The sequence below is a fragment of the Petaurus breviceps genome, unplaced genomic scaffold, assembly GCF_028583685.1.
Source record: "Petaurus breviceps papuanus isolate PSGF00001 unplaced genomic scaffold, PetGlider_PUasm1.0 90700, whole genome shotgun sequence".
NCBI classification, from domain to species: domain Eukaryota; kingdom Metazoa; phylum Chordata; class Mammalia; order Diprotodontia; family Petauridae; genus Petaurus; species Petaurus breviceps.
Genome location: NW_027187315.1, coordinates 481,393 through 495,421, shown reverse-complemented (window position 1 = coordinate 495,421; position 14,029 = coordinate 481,393). Strand labels below are relative to the sequence as shown.

The following is a 14,029-nucleotide window of genomic DNA, read 5'->3' as shown; positions in this document are numbered from 1 at the left end:
GCAGAGTTTAAATGACCACTTGTCAAGTATGTTATATATATATATATATATATATATATATATATATATGGGGTGGTCTAGAGAGCAGCTGAGGTCCCTTTCACATCTCAAATTCGGTGATTTTTTGAGTCACAAAATTTGAGCTTGAATCCTGCCCCAGGCACTGACCAGCTGTGTGATTCTGACCAAGTCACTTAATCTCTCTGTGTCTGATTTTCCTTATCTGTAAAATGGATAAATTCAAGGATTTCTATGGTCCCATTCAGCTCTAAATCTATGATTCTATTAACAAAGTCTATTCTGTCATTTTACTGCAAACCTAAATATACTGCTACCAGAAGGTTCAAAAACATTTAGAACATGTTCCATCTTTTCAAATCTGTGAAGACCAAGCAAGTCTTCAGCTACATGTTCCGAATGGCCTCTGCTACTTTAAAAAAAAAAAAGAGGTTGTTATTAAATGGTTACTATATAAATATATGAGATGGCCCCAAATGAAGATATTGAATGGTATGACAAATAATACAATTAGACTTTTTTGAGCAATAATGTTCCTCTCCCAAATCCAACCATTATATTCCCCCAAAATTCTGAAAGGTAGTTCATTCATTAAGTCAACCGTGAACCCTTTAAAACTTCTGAAGCAATTTCATTCTGAAAAATTAGCTTACCCCATGACCAGTATTAACAAAATTGAGATACAAATTATTAAAGGCAAATTATCACACAGAATGTCATGATTCAGTCGAGTAACATACAGTTCAATAGAAATCCTTTTAAAAAATTGGAATCAAGGTTCCTAGGTACATAGAGACTTCTCAGAGGGCTTGGATATAATTTCTTCCTAATTTTCTTGACTGATTAAGAACTAAAATACTACTTGCTGGGGAATGATCTTGTAAGGAAGAGCACAGAATGAATGAAATGAGGAATAAGTAAAAAGCAGCTAGAAATGGACAAGATTGTGAATATGAAATTCTGTTTGATTTGCCACAAGCTCTGGAGTTTGATTTTCCTGATGAAAATCCCCATCCAAAAGGGTTTGATGGGGTCATAGTGAATTTGGGTAGAAGGCAAACTTCTCTTCTTGAAGTTCCCAAAAGATATTTGTTAATAAACTTCACTCATTTTCACCAGCCTGTTATTACAAGGCTAGTTGTTATCTCAATACTACTAGGCTGGTTGATATTTCTCTTTTGTCATGTTAGGGAGGTGAAAAGAAAGTAATTTTGAGAAAAACAATTTTACAAATAAAATATAACTATTAAATATAATCTAACAGAATGTGACCTGGCATTTTTAATTCCTCAATTTGGGGGGTAATCATGCTGCTAAAATATTGAATTACAGGGTTTTAAAAATGTTTACCTCTGAAAATGATAAATTGACTGAAAAATTATATATTACAGGCACACATACTTTGTAAGACTATCCTACTTCATTAGTTTGGTTCTCAGCCTAAACATTACAACAATGTCTCAGTAAATGTATTCTATTTCTAAAAATAATGTGACTTGCTTAAAGGATAGCAATACCATCATACCAGATTCATATCATAGGCAGATGGATACTTAGGGCAGGTACTCTCTATAGTAAAATCAAAATCCCTCTTCCATTGTACACCTAATTAAATGAATTAAAAAAGTTGCCTTACAGCAGTTAGCCTAAGAGTTAACTTAAAAATAATTAAAAGCTCAGTGAGACAGTATTTGACACATAGAAGGTATTTAATAAAGTCTTCTGACTAATAGATGCAATGTCTACATATGTTATCAGTAGGTCTATCCTATGAGACAACATAGCTAAGAATGTAAAAACTTGCCAAAAAGAGACCTTCTACAATACCTCCATAGTTTTAATTGAATAAATCCTTACAATCTTGGAAGAGATTTAAAAACAACGTAAATATTAAAACCAAACTTTAAAGTTAAAATTTTTACAAAGTTTGAAAAAAAACCCAACCTTCTGTTTGTGATCTGAAATGATAGTATACTCTTCCAAATTATTTTGTCCCATCAGCTTATCCTACATGAGTTAATTCCTTGTGGGAAAGTAATTACTACATGAGAAGTATGAGAAGGTGTCCTTAGGAACTGTTTTATTCTCTTGAGTGTAATTCCTTTCAGAATTATGTTCTCTACTGGGAATCCATTACATGATCTAGGTTTCTCTCTAAAGAGATCATTAATCATATGAAAAAAGCATAAATGCAATTGAAAAAGCAATATGCCACTAAGCTTTTGTATATTTGAACTCGAGTTTAACAGAGTCAATGCTTGAACCTCTCTTCCCCACAAAACAATACTTTCTATAAACAGATTTTTTCTTTGAAATATTTCAAAGCTCTTGGTTCTTTGAATGGTTTAAAAACCATAGTAGCTGTGGTATTACCTTTCTTTGCCAAGCTCTTACTAATTGGGATCACTACTATCAAAGATCTATATGTTAAGGGGCAGCCAGGTGGCTCAGCGAGTAAGAGCACCGGGTCCAGTGTAGGGATGACCTGGGGATCAAATCCGGGCTCAGATACTTAGCACCACACCCAGAAATAACTGGTCGTGTAACCTTGAGCAAGTTACTTAACCCTGATTGCTTAAAAAAAAAAAAAAAGATCTATATGTTAGGTGAAACAATAGCATTATCCTCCTGATATTTTTCAATAGCATCCAAGGCAGATCTGAATTTTGCAGTTGAAAGAATAAGGAAATGAAAGTCACAAAGACTGGAATCTAAGTTCCAGATCTGCCACAAATTAACTGTGTGACTTTGGACAGGTCACTTTATCTCTGTGGGATTCTGGGTCTTATATGTGAAGTGAGGAAGGTTGACTAAATGGTTTTTATGGGCTCTTCCAACACTAAAATTTGATGATTTTTCTATGACATTGTGGTCATAGTGTTTTATAGTCAGGCTCTAATGTAAAGTACTGAACACCACCAGTATATTTAATGTGCTGAAAGTTTGTAAACATAGTCCCTAATCCAAGTTGTCTACCTTAAGCTACATTGAGAGAATACTTAATTGAAAATATACTACAATGAGAAAATAAAAATGTACAAGCTCTACTGATGAGAAACACCTCATCATAAGCATTCACTCAGTTTAAAAAAAAAAAAAGCTCAAAACTTCTCTTGCTACTGCCACAGAATCAAACAAGGGAGCAGAGCTCCAAAAATCTATCAAAAGTAAGCACAATAGGGTCAAAACCTTAGGAGGAACCTTAACTCTGGATTCTCTGGGAATATCATAAAAATAGGGTAAGATTCTTGCTTCTATTTGGACATAGCTGCCAAAATACATCACGTGGAGCTCTGAACTAATTAAGAGAACTTCTTGTTTTCTCTGACTTCAAATAAATTTTGTTAATATGTCCATTTTCTACTTTTCCTAACTCCCTGGAACATCCTATATACACACAGAGCCATCAGGAACAAAGGATTTGAATAAAAATGATCCTTTAGAAAAAGGCAAGGTGAAATAATAGAAATATCACTGGCTTTAGGGTCAGAGAAGCTAGGTTAAAAACCTGTCTCTATCATTGCCCTAGGACACCCAGATAACTTTCTTAGTCTTTCCTTTCTTGGAGATCATGAAGGAGCTGAAAAGCCCACTCACTTTTCATAGTTGACCTTGTATAACCTTGGGAAGTCACATAACCCTTTTGGGTCTTGTTTCTTCATCGATAAAATGAGTGATATTCATGTCCAGATCTTACTCTATGAACTTATGATTCTAGAAAGCTGAGTTGACATGACAAAATCAAGCCTTCTGCTCCCAATTCAGTGTTCTGTCCTCTATCCCATACTCCTCTAATAGAGGTAGGACCAGATTAAGTGAACAGGAGGATTCTGATAGAGGACTCTGAGAAATTGAAGGAAGAAAGCTTCACTTTTAGCTTCAGATGGAGTCCAGATATAATACAGAGTACATGGCACATAAGACTAGGACTGAAAAGGAAAAATGAAAAAGGAAAACTGTGTGGAGTGACCAGTCCTGAGGGTTTCTCCAAATTATAGTCAGTCCCTGATAAGATAAAAATGCACTTGCATTTAACTTGTTAAAAAATGTTTAATGACTAGTATTAAAATTTATTTTAAAAAATTGACATGCCCAATTGGAAATTAGATTCAAAATGAGACTCTGCCCACAGTTTTCTAAATGTGTATACTTCTGGGTTGGGGATTACATTCATTTTAATTTTAATTGGTGTAATGTAATGCCAAGCAAAGGCAACTTCTCAAGGTTTAGAATACCAGCATAGGGTGCTCTCCATTTTATTCAGTGACAAATTAAGAACAGAGAAGATCAAAATATGGCATCATTCAAAATACAGCATATACTAAGTGTGATTAAATAATCTCCAAGTACTACCCCACCCCAGGACCTTACATTCATTCAATCAATTACAAATTACAAAGTCCTTGTTCTAAATACTACTCCACCCCTAGGCTGTACCTTCATTTAGTCCATAACAAAGCCTCTCTTCTCAAATGGAGATTAGTTTCCAATCATAAGTAAAGTACATTCATTTGTTCAATCATAGAACACAAAAAGGTCAAAAGTTCCCCACCCCTGGATCACAATTGAACCTACCCCAGAGTTACAACAAATTTAAGCACAGCACTTAATACCCAAATGGAGGTCTTTTCTTCATCTTATCACTTTGAAGGGAAAATGAGAAGGAATGAGGTATTTATATAGTGTCTACTATGAATCATTTAATTCTCCCATCAACTTGGCTAATTAGGCACTATTTTTACTCTCATTTTGCAGTTGAGAAAACTGAGGAAGATAGTGGTTAAGAGACTGGGCCAGGGTCACACAACTAGAAGTGTCTGAGGCTGGATTTGAATTCAAGTCTTCCTGATTCTAGGTCTAGTGTTCGCTATAAGTGGTGTTCATTTCTCAACTTAGATCAGGTAATTTCTAATTCTGCTTATACAGCTAAAACCTCCCCTCAACTGTGCTGAAATATAACTCCACTTGGATGTTCACTTGAACCCTAATATTCAAAGTGCTCAAAATGAAAAGCATAATCTCCCTCCCCCACACACATACACACTCACTTATTTACCAAAATAAATTATTTTGACAGCATTACCATCTTCCCTGTTATGCAGTATTAAATCATCTTTGATTTTTTGTCAAGTCAATCACCTTTGACTTTTCTTTTTCTTTCACCCACAACACCCATTCAGTTGTAAAATCCGATTGATTCTACTTCCAAAATATTTTTCACATTTCTCTCCTCTCCACTCACATAGCCATCACCCTATTATACAGATCTTCATTCACTTGATTTTTAACTGTTCTCCTTCCTCTTTTCTCCCCTCTCTAATTTATTTTTCACACTGCTGCCAAAATGAGTTTCCTAATACACAATTCTGGCCATTTTACCTTCTACTTAAAGAATAACTATCCATAGGAAAAAAATTAAAAATTCTGAACCTGTCATCAAGGTCCTTGGGTGGAGTAGAAGCAGGACCTCCCCGCTGCTCCGGCTTCCACCTTACCCAATCCACGTAAAAAGGGAACTCTAAACAAACTTTGGAGCTGCAGAACCCACAAAATGACACACAGAAGCTAACCTCCCACTGAGGACAGCCCAGCAGGCTGGCAGGAATGGGCCAGCGCAGTGCTCTGGGAGCTGAGCCCAGCCCCACTCCGAGGCTTTAGCCCCAGGACGGGCCTGACCAGCTGCTGGCCAGAGGCACCCCAGATCAGCAGCAGCTGTGGCTGTTTCCAGATTTGTTAACACATAGATGGGAAGGAAAAAGTGAGAGGTCAGTGCAGTCTGGACTTTGGGACATATTAAGTAGGAGTGCAAGCCGCTGAGAGCCGGCACAGCCAGCCAGCAACATGTGGCAGCTTCAGCCCTGGCCTTCAGAGAGTAGGGGGACCAAGCACCAGTCTGAGGGGTAATTGCTCTTGCTTTAACCTTCTTGGATCTGGACTGCAGTCTAGGGTGGAGGTCCTGGGGTGTGTGTCCAGCTTGCCAGAGCATGTGGAGACCTCAGAGAGAGCACCCATCTAACACCTCCGGCAGCTGAGAAAACCCCAGCATTTGGGATGAAAGCTCCCCTGTCTTGTGGCAGAGTCCTACTGGGGCAAAAAGCCCAGGGGTCAAGTGACAGAGGGGAGACATGACCAGGCAAAGGAAACAAAGCAGACAGAAGATTCAAACATTAGACCCCTGTTTTGGGGACGAAAAGGAGCAAAGCATGGAACAGGAGGAAGACAGTGAAGTCAGAACTCCTGCACCAAAAGCTTCAAAGGAAAATACAAGCTGGTTACAGGCCATAGAGGACCTTAAGAAGCAGATAAGAGAAGTGGAGGGAAAATTGGGAAGAGAAATGAGAACAATGCAAAAAAATTATGAAATGAGAGTCAACAGCCTGACTGAGGAAAATACCACCTTAAAAAACACACTGACTCAAATGGCAAAAGAGGCTCAAAAAGGCAATGAGGAGAAGAATGCCTTGAAAAGCCGAATTTGCCAGATGGAAAAAGAATCTTAAAAGCTCACTGAGGAGAATCATTGCTTCAGAATTAGACTGGAGCAAATGGAAGCTAATGACTTTATGAGAAATCAAGATGCTGTTAAACAGATCCAAACAAATGAAAGAATAGAAGGTAATGTGAAATATCTCATGGGAAAAACCACTGACCTGGAAAATAGATCCAGGAGAGATAATTTAAAAATTATTGGACTACCTGAAAGCCATGACCAAAGTAAGAACCTAGAAATCATCCTCCAGTAAGTTCTCAAAGAAAACTGCCCTGATGTTTTAGTACCAGAGGGCAAAATAGAGCTTGAAAGAATCCACCAATCACCTCCTGAAAAAGATCCCAAAAAGAAAACTCCTAGGAATATTATAGCCAGGTTCCAGAATTCCCAGACCAAAGAGAGAATATTATTAGCAGCCAAGAAGAAAGAATTTGAATATTGTGGAAACACAATCAGGATAACCCAGGATCTGGCAGCTTCTACACTGAGGGATCAAAGGGCTTGGAATATGATATTCTGGAGGTCAAAGGAGCTGGGCTTAAAACCAAGAGTCACCTACCCAGCAAAACTGAGTATCATGTTTCAGGGAAAATATGGTTATTCAGTAGAATAGAGGACTTTCAAGCATTCTTGCTGAAAAAAACCAGAGTTGAATAGAAAATTTGACATTCAGATACAAGAAGCAAGAGAAGCATGAGAAGGTAAAGAGGGAAAAGAAATCATAAGGAACTTATCAAAGTTGAACTATTAACATTCCTACATAGAAAAACAATAATTGTAACTGATGAAACTTTTCTCAGTAGTTCAAGGAAATAGAAATATACATACACACACACACACACACACATATATATATGAGGGTATATGGGCATATGAATACATATGTGAATGTGTGTATATATGTGTACAGGTATACATAGATAGAGGGCATAGGACCAATTTAACAGGAAGGGATGATACTTAAAAGGTGAAATTAAGAGGTGAGAGAAGAATATAATGAGAGGAGATGGGGAGAGACAGAATGGGGTAAACTATCTCATATAGAAGAGGCAAGGGAAAATGGTTACAATGGAGGGGAAGAATAGGAAGGCAAAAGGGAATGGGTCAACCTGATTCCCATTGAATTTGGCTTGAGGAGGGAATGAAATACACACTAAATAGGGTATCTCACCCTCCAGGAGAGTAGGGGGGGAAGGGGATGAGAGGGGGGATGATGGAAGGGAGGGCAGGTAGGGGGGAGGGAAGTTGGAAGCACCCACTTTTGAAAAGGGACGGGATCAAAGTAGAGAATAGAAGAAGTGGGAGGTGGGATAGTAGGGAGGGAAATATAGTCAGTCTTTTACAATATATCTATTATCAAGGTCCTTGATAATTTATTTTCAATCTACTTTTCTAATTTCATTTCACACTATTCCCCTTCAAGCATTCTTGATGCCAGCTTAATCAGACTAATAGTTGCCCCCCAATATTAGTGTATTCTTTTTTTCTCCAACACAATCATGCAAGCCACCACTCATGCCTAGGACAGGTTCCTTCCACCACCTACACATCTCTATTTGTCTTCTAGCCCAGACCAGGTACCATCTCCTTCATGAGGCATTTCCTAATCTCCCCAATCAGCTGAAATCGATCTGTCCTTCCACAAAATCTTCAAAACACTGTACTGGGATCGCTTTCCATTTCTCTTATATAATTTTCCCTTATGTGTTGTCCTCCTTATACATCTTAATGAACTCCTTAAGAGCAGAGGTCACATCATTTTTCATCTTTGCATTTTTTTGCGCATTGCTTTGAAGTAAGTATTACTTAAATAATTTCAAATTCCTCAAATGCAAAAGTACTACAAAAGTCAGTTCTGTCCTGCTTCTTAAGACTCGACAAACTACATGATATTAATAGAAAATAAAAGCTTAATAATTGTCTCTTCTCAAAAAGAAAAGAATAGATGTTGAGATTAAGTTGCTTTCTTTTTTGTTTGTTTGTTTTTTTGGAGGGGGGAAGGCAGAGCAATTGGGGCTAAGTGACTTGCCCAAGATCACACAGCTAGTAAGTGTTGTGTCTGAGGCCAGATTTAAACTCAGGTCCTCCTGACTCCAGGGCTGGTGCTCTATTCACTGCACCACCTAGCTTCCCCACTAAGTTGCTTTCTTAATGAAAAGTAATTTTCCACTAGTGTCTTAATCACTTCTTTTTTTTTCTTTATAAAATTACTAGTAAAGATTCCTGCACAACATTCTTCAACATGTGTTCTGACTTCCTCTTGATTAGTTTTCTCTCATCCAAAGGAAAGATTACCTTATGGGAAGTTTACCCAAAAAAGCTATATTTATCAAGACATATAGGAAAACAAAAGCCAGCAGCCCAAAGAGGTCAGGATGAAGAAAATAAAATATTAATCCAAGAATATATTTACTTCATGAAACTGGAGATAAGAAATGAGGAAGAGACATGAGTAACCACATTCCTGAGAGAATTGAAAATTTACATCAGTTATTGATTCCCTTCAACTTCAAACAGACTTCCAAAAGTCTATGCACAATCCATCTTCTCAAAGGCAAGCGAGAGTCAACACTCTCTATTTCTTTCGTTGCTAAGCATATGATTCAACTGAATTCATTACTAGTCTTCTGACATGAAATAGTAAATAATTTCTAAAAAGATCTCTTGTCATAAACAATTGGTTAGTAGAAGTTACTAGCTATTTTTAAAAAGTTAAAATTGTTAGGATAATTTAAATAAAAAGGCACTCATAAAATATATGTATAAAAGTTTTCTTAACCTGATTCAGTCACATTAAGGAAAGAAAATTATAATTCAAATTTGTTGTAAATAAAAAGTTTATCACTTCTTAATAAAAATGCAAAAAAAAATTCTTAAAATATATATTGAAGGTTTTTTGCCATTTTGGTGGGAGTTTTTAAATCTATATATTTTTAGCTTGAATTAAAATTCCCGGTTTTCATAATTAATATTATTTTCATGTACACCAAAAGCTCATATAACCAAATCTCACATATCTGAGTACATTTTGGTGAAGATAAAATTCACATCTAAATGGTAAAGGAGAATGAAATCTTTGGCCAAAAGGAGCTTTTTTTCTTTAATCTATACTCTTTTAAAACTAAGTGGATAATATGCTGGCCTGAAGAAGAAAATAAAAGTGTATATCTTCAGATATTAAAGAGTTCTTCTAGCTCCTCAGAAAGTAAAACTGTGCTAAGATCAGACCCCAAGAAGAAGACTAATAAAGGATGAATGAATACCTTACAATGTCAAAGTTTTCTTTTTCATATTACTTGACTATGACCAAAGTTTGAAGACACTCATCCTTAATTTCCCAAGGTTGGAACATTTTATGATAATATAACATAGAATCAGATCTGTTAGAACTTTGGATAATCTAGTTCTACCTTCTTGTTTTACCACTTAGAAAGCAATACACTGAGACATCCAATGATTTATTCAACAGATATGCTTACCAACTACAGTTCCATGCTTTTTTCACTATGCTCCACCTGCCCTATTACTTTTTATTCAATTTCAAAAGATAAGCTTGCCTCACCTTTCTTCCTCCACCATGGTCCTTCTGGAACAGAATAGGAAAGGTCCTTAAATTCAATGTTCACTGCTGCCCTCCTAGGCAGGGAGGAGAAACGCTGTGCTTCAGTCAGACTGTTGTCCACCTTTTTCATGTGTCCATTCAGCAGGTCAGTCTCTGTACTGTCCATACTATTTGAAACCACCTCATCCACTGAGACACACACTGACTTTGGCTCTGTTACACTTGGAGAATAACTGCTGGCATTCTAGGGAAGAAAAAAGGAGGCAATAAGGTCTTGTAAATTACATAGATGAAAGCAGAGTCTTTGTCATTAGGAAATACCAAGATCAAGAAAATCCCAAAGGGGGTGGCCAGATGGATCAGCAAGTAAGGGCACCAGCCCCAGTGTCAGGATGACCTGGGGATCGATTCCGGGCTCAGATACTTAGCACCACACCCAGAAATAACTGGCCGTGTAACCTTGAGCAAGTTACTTAATCCCAATTGCTTTTAAAAAAAAAGAAAGAAAAGAAAATCCCAATGGAAATGATACCCTATTATAAACAACAGTGTATCTGCTTTTATTTTAAAGGTTTTTAGCTGATTTTTTCTATAATTTTTTTAACTGAAATGTAAAAAGGTAGAATTGCCAAAAATTTTACAAGGGATCATGAAATAAAGTCATAATTATGATAAAAACATTTTCTTTGAAGTATAAAACAATGGCCATCATCTTGAAAAATATTTATTGCCTGAATGAAGTGATAGCTAAGGCAAATAAAGCAAATATAATCACAACCTAAAGAATATTTCAATTACTTCTTTTCCTACCTTTCACACAATCTCATTCAGTTTTTTAGTAATGATCATATTCCTTCATTATCCCATTTTATCTTCACAACACTCTTTTCTCTCTACAGATGAGGAAACTATGGCACAGAAAGGTCTGAAATCACACAGTCACTTTACTGGTGGATGCAGATTGAATTGTTTGCTGTTGTTGGGTTTGGTTTTTTTTTTTTAACAACCATCTGGTGCTTCCATTTCCTTTTTTTTTTGAAATCTAGCTTTGATTTTCAAAACTTCCTTTGATTGCTTAATTATAACTTATGTGTCAAGGACTCAAAGTATTTTTGTAACAGAGAGCAAAAATAATGATGTGATGGATCAACAGCCCTAAGGGAATAAATAATATTCTAGGAACTATAAAATACAAAGGAAATCCAAGATGTACACATATTTTACCAAGCAAGGTACCCCTCTTAAAACTTTAGAAAAAATATAGTAGCTTCAAATGAGCATGTAAACTTTGGAAATCACAAACTTTTTGTCACATTTGCTCTGAAATAGTGTTTAAGCTTTGACTATCAAAAAAATTTTCAATTTTTAAAGGAAAAAAAAGTAGGAAACAAGCATGGATAAAATGCCATTCAGCAAGCCTATAATAAATACGAAAATGAGAAGAAAAAATAATGTAAAAACTAAGCCTATTTTGTGGCAGATACCTTTGGTACATTTTGGAACCATCTAAAATCAGACTCACCTACTGTGTGCAAGGTACAATGATAAGCACTGAAGATATAAAAAGAGACCAAAGGCAATTTCTGCCCTCAAGAACCTTATAGTCTAATGGAGGAGATGACATGTAAACAAATATATATAAAGCAAGATATATACATATACACACATACACACATGCACATACACATATGTATTTATGTGTATAATGGTGAACAGGAAGTAATTAAGAGTGAAAGTACTTGAATTAAAAGAGGACTTAGGGAAGTTTTCCTGTAGAATGTAGGATTTTAGTTGAGATGTAAAGTAAGTCTAGGAGGTCATAGCAGAGGAGAGAGAACATTCCAGGCAAAGAAAAGAGCAGAGAAAATGCCCAGAGCAGCATGATGGAGTGCCTTGTTTAAAGAATAGCCAGGAGACCAGTTTCACTGGATCAAAGAGTACTTGTTGGAAAGTAAGATGTAAAAGACTAGAAGGTAGGCGGGCACTGGGTTATGAAGGGCTTTGAATGCAAAGGAGCATTTTGTGTTTGCTCCTGGTGGCAATAGAAAGTCACTGGAGATTATAAAATAGGATGGTGACATGACCAGACATGAATTTTAAGAAAATCACAGCAAATAAATTAAATGAGACAATAGCTTCAGGAGAATTGGAAGCTACAAATTTAACCCACAAAAAAATCAAAATTATTTCTACTTAATAATAAAAAAAAACTAAGAGGCAATAATAGGAAGAAATAGTAGTTCCATTCAAAATAAAAAAATACATAAAAGGTCAAGGAAGCTATGTATAAAAGCATAATATCTATATAGTAGATACCATATAGAAACACTCATCAAAGAAATGCAGAACATAAATAGCAATATAGTCAATGTTCGTGGCTGGGCTATACTGATATAATAAAAATGATGACTACCAAAGTTAATTCACAGATTTTAGTGCCATAAGAAACTACCAAAGGTATATGTTACAGACTTAGATAAAATAATAATATTCAAATGAGCTCCCATGAAGAAAGGCAAACATTCTATTCCTCCTTGACTGATTTGATGTGTCATCCACAGCTGCTGTCCCAAACACTCTCTTCTCTTTTCAAGCCTCTCAGTGTTCCCTACCACACCCTCTCAGCTGAGAACCTTGCCTCACACTTGCTCTCCCTTCCCCCCCCCCGCCTCTGTCTGTCTCTGTCTCTATCTCTCTCTCTGTCTCTCTCTGTCTCTCTCTCTCTCTGTCTCTCTGTCTCTCTGTCTCTCTCTCTGTCTCTCTCTCTCTCTCTCTCTCTCTCTCTCTCTCTCTCTCTCTCACACACACACACACACACAAGCACACAAATTATTAAATGAGACTATTCATCAAGAATACCCCCTTCTAATCTCACATCATTCAAATATTTTACCCCTCTTCTTCACTTCAGTCTCAGATTAAGTCCAGGACAGCTCCTCTAGACTCATCTTTGATCCTATCTTCTTGAATCTTCTCCAGCAAATTGTTCCCTCTATCATTGATATTCTCTTATCTTCAGTCTCTCCTTATCTATTGATTCCTTTCCTGATACAAAACTCCCTGTTTCTTCCAACTCTGTGTGTGTATGTTTGTGTGTGTGTGTGTATTTGATTCTTCTATCTCTGCTAGTTATCATCCTCTATTTCTCCTCTTCTTCCTGGCTAAAATCTTTGAGAAGGTCATTTACATTTTGCTACTATGTCCTCTACTCTCATTCTTTCCTTAACCCTCCTTGCAATCTATCTTCCAACTTCATCATTCAACTGCAACTGCTATCCACCATGTTACCAGTGACCTTTAAATTACCAAGGCAAATAGCCTTTTCTCAGTCCTCAGCCTTTCAAACCGGTAAGTGCCTTTTCCTCCTGGATGTTCTCCCTCCTCCGTCTGTCCCTCCTTCTGTCTGTCCGCTACCTCCTCAATCTCTTGTCACTTTTTTTTCATCCATGTCGTGCCATTGCGGGGATCCCCTAGGACTCTGGTCTAGACCCTCTTCTCTTTTTATTCTATATGTTTACCTCATTTCCTTACCTGTAAAGTAAGGTGGAGAAAAAAATGGCAAACCACTCCAGTATCTTTGCCAAGAAAATCCCTCATACAGTCATGAAGAGCTGTATACTATTGAAAAGACATAAAAATATCACTTGGTAATCTTATCATAGGTCCAATTATTATCTTTTATCCAGACCTAGCCTCTTGCCTGAGCTTCAATCCTATACCACCAACTGCTTATTTTGATCTGAATGAGCTGTATGTTCTGTAAGGCTCTCAAACTCAACATGTCCAAAACAGAACTCATGTTTTCCCCCCCAGGTCCTTCTACCCCTTCCCTCTTTATAACTTTCCTGTTATTGTCAAGGGCACCACCAATCTCTAGGCAGCCAGATCACAATCTTATATACATATGTGAAACACACACACACACACACACACACACACACACACACACACACACACAC

The 14,029-nt window shown here is 36.8% G+C and overlaps 1 protein-coding gene across 1 annotated transcript in view; it reads right to left on the bottom strand.

Moving 5' to 3' along the window:
* ABCG1 (ATP binding cassette subfamily G member 1) overlaps window positions 1-14,029 on the bottom strand; it is a 106,563-nt gene that overhangs the window by 88,344 nt on the left and 4,190 nt on the right. The window contains exon 2 of the mRNA XM_069065680.1: window positions 10,071-10,314. Within this exon, the coding sequence (XP_068921781.1) occupies window positions 10,071-10,314 (244 nt within the window). The remainder of the gene's footprint in view (window positions 1-10,070; window positions 10,315-14,029) is intronic.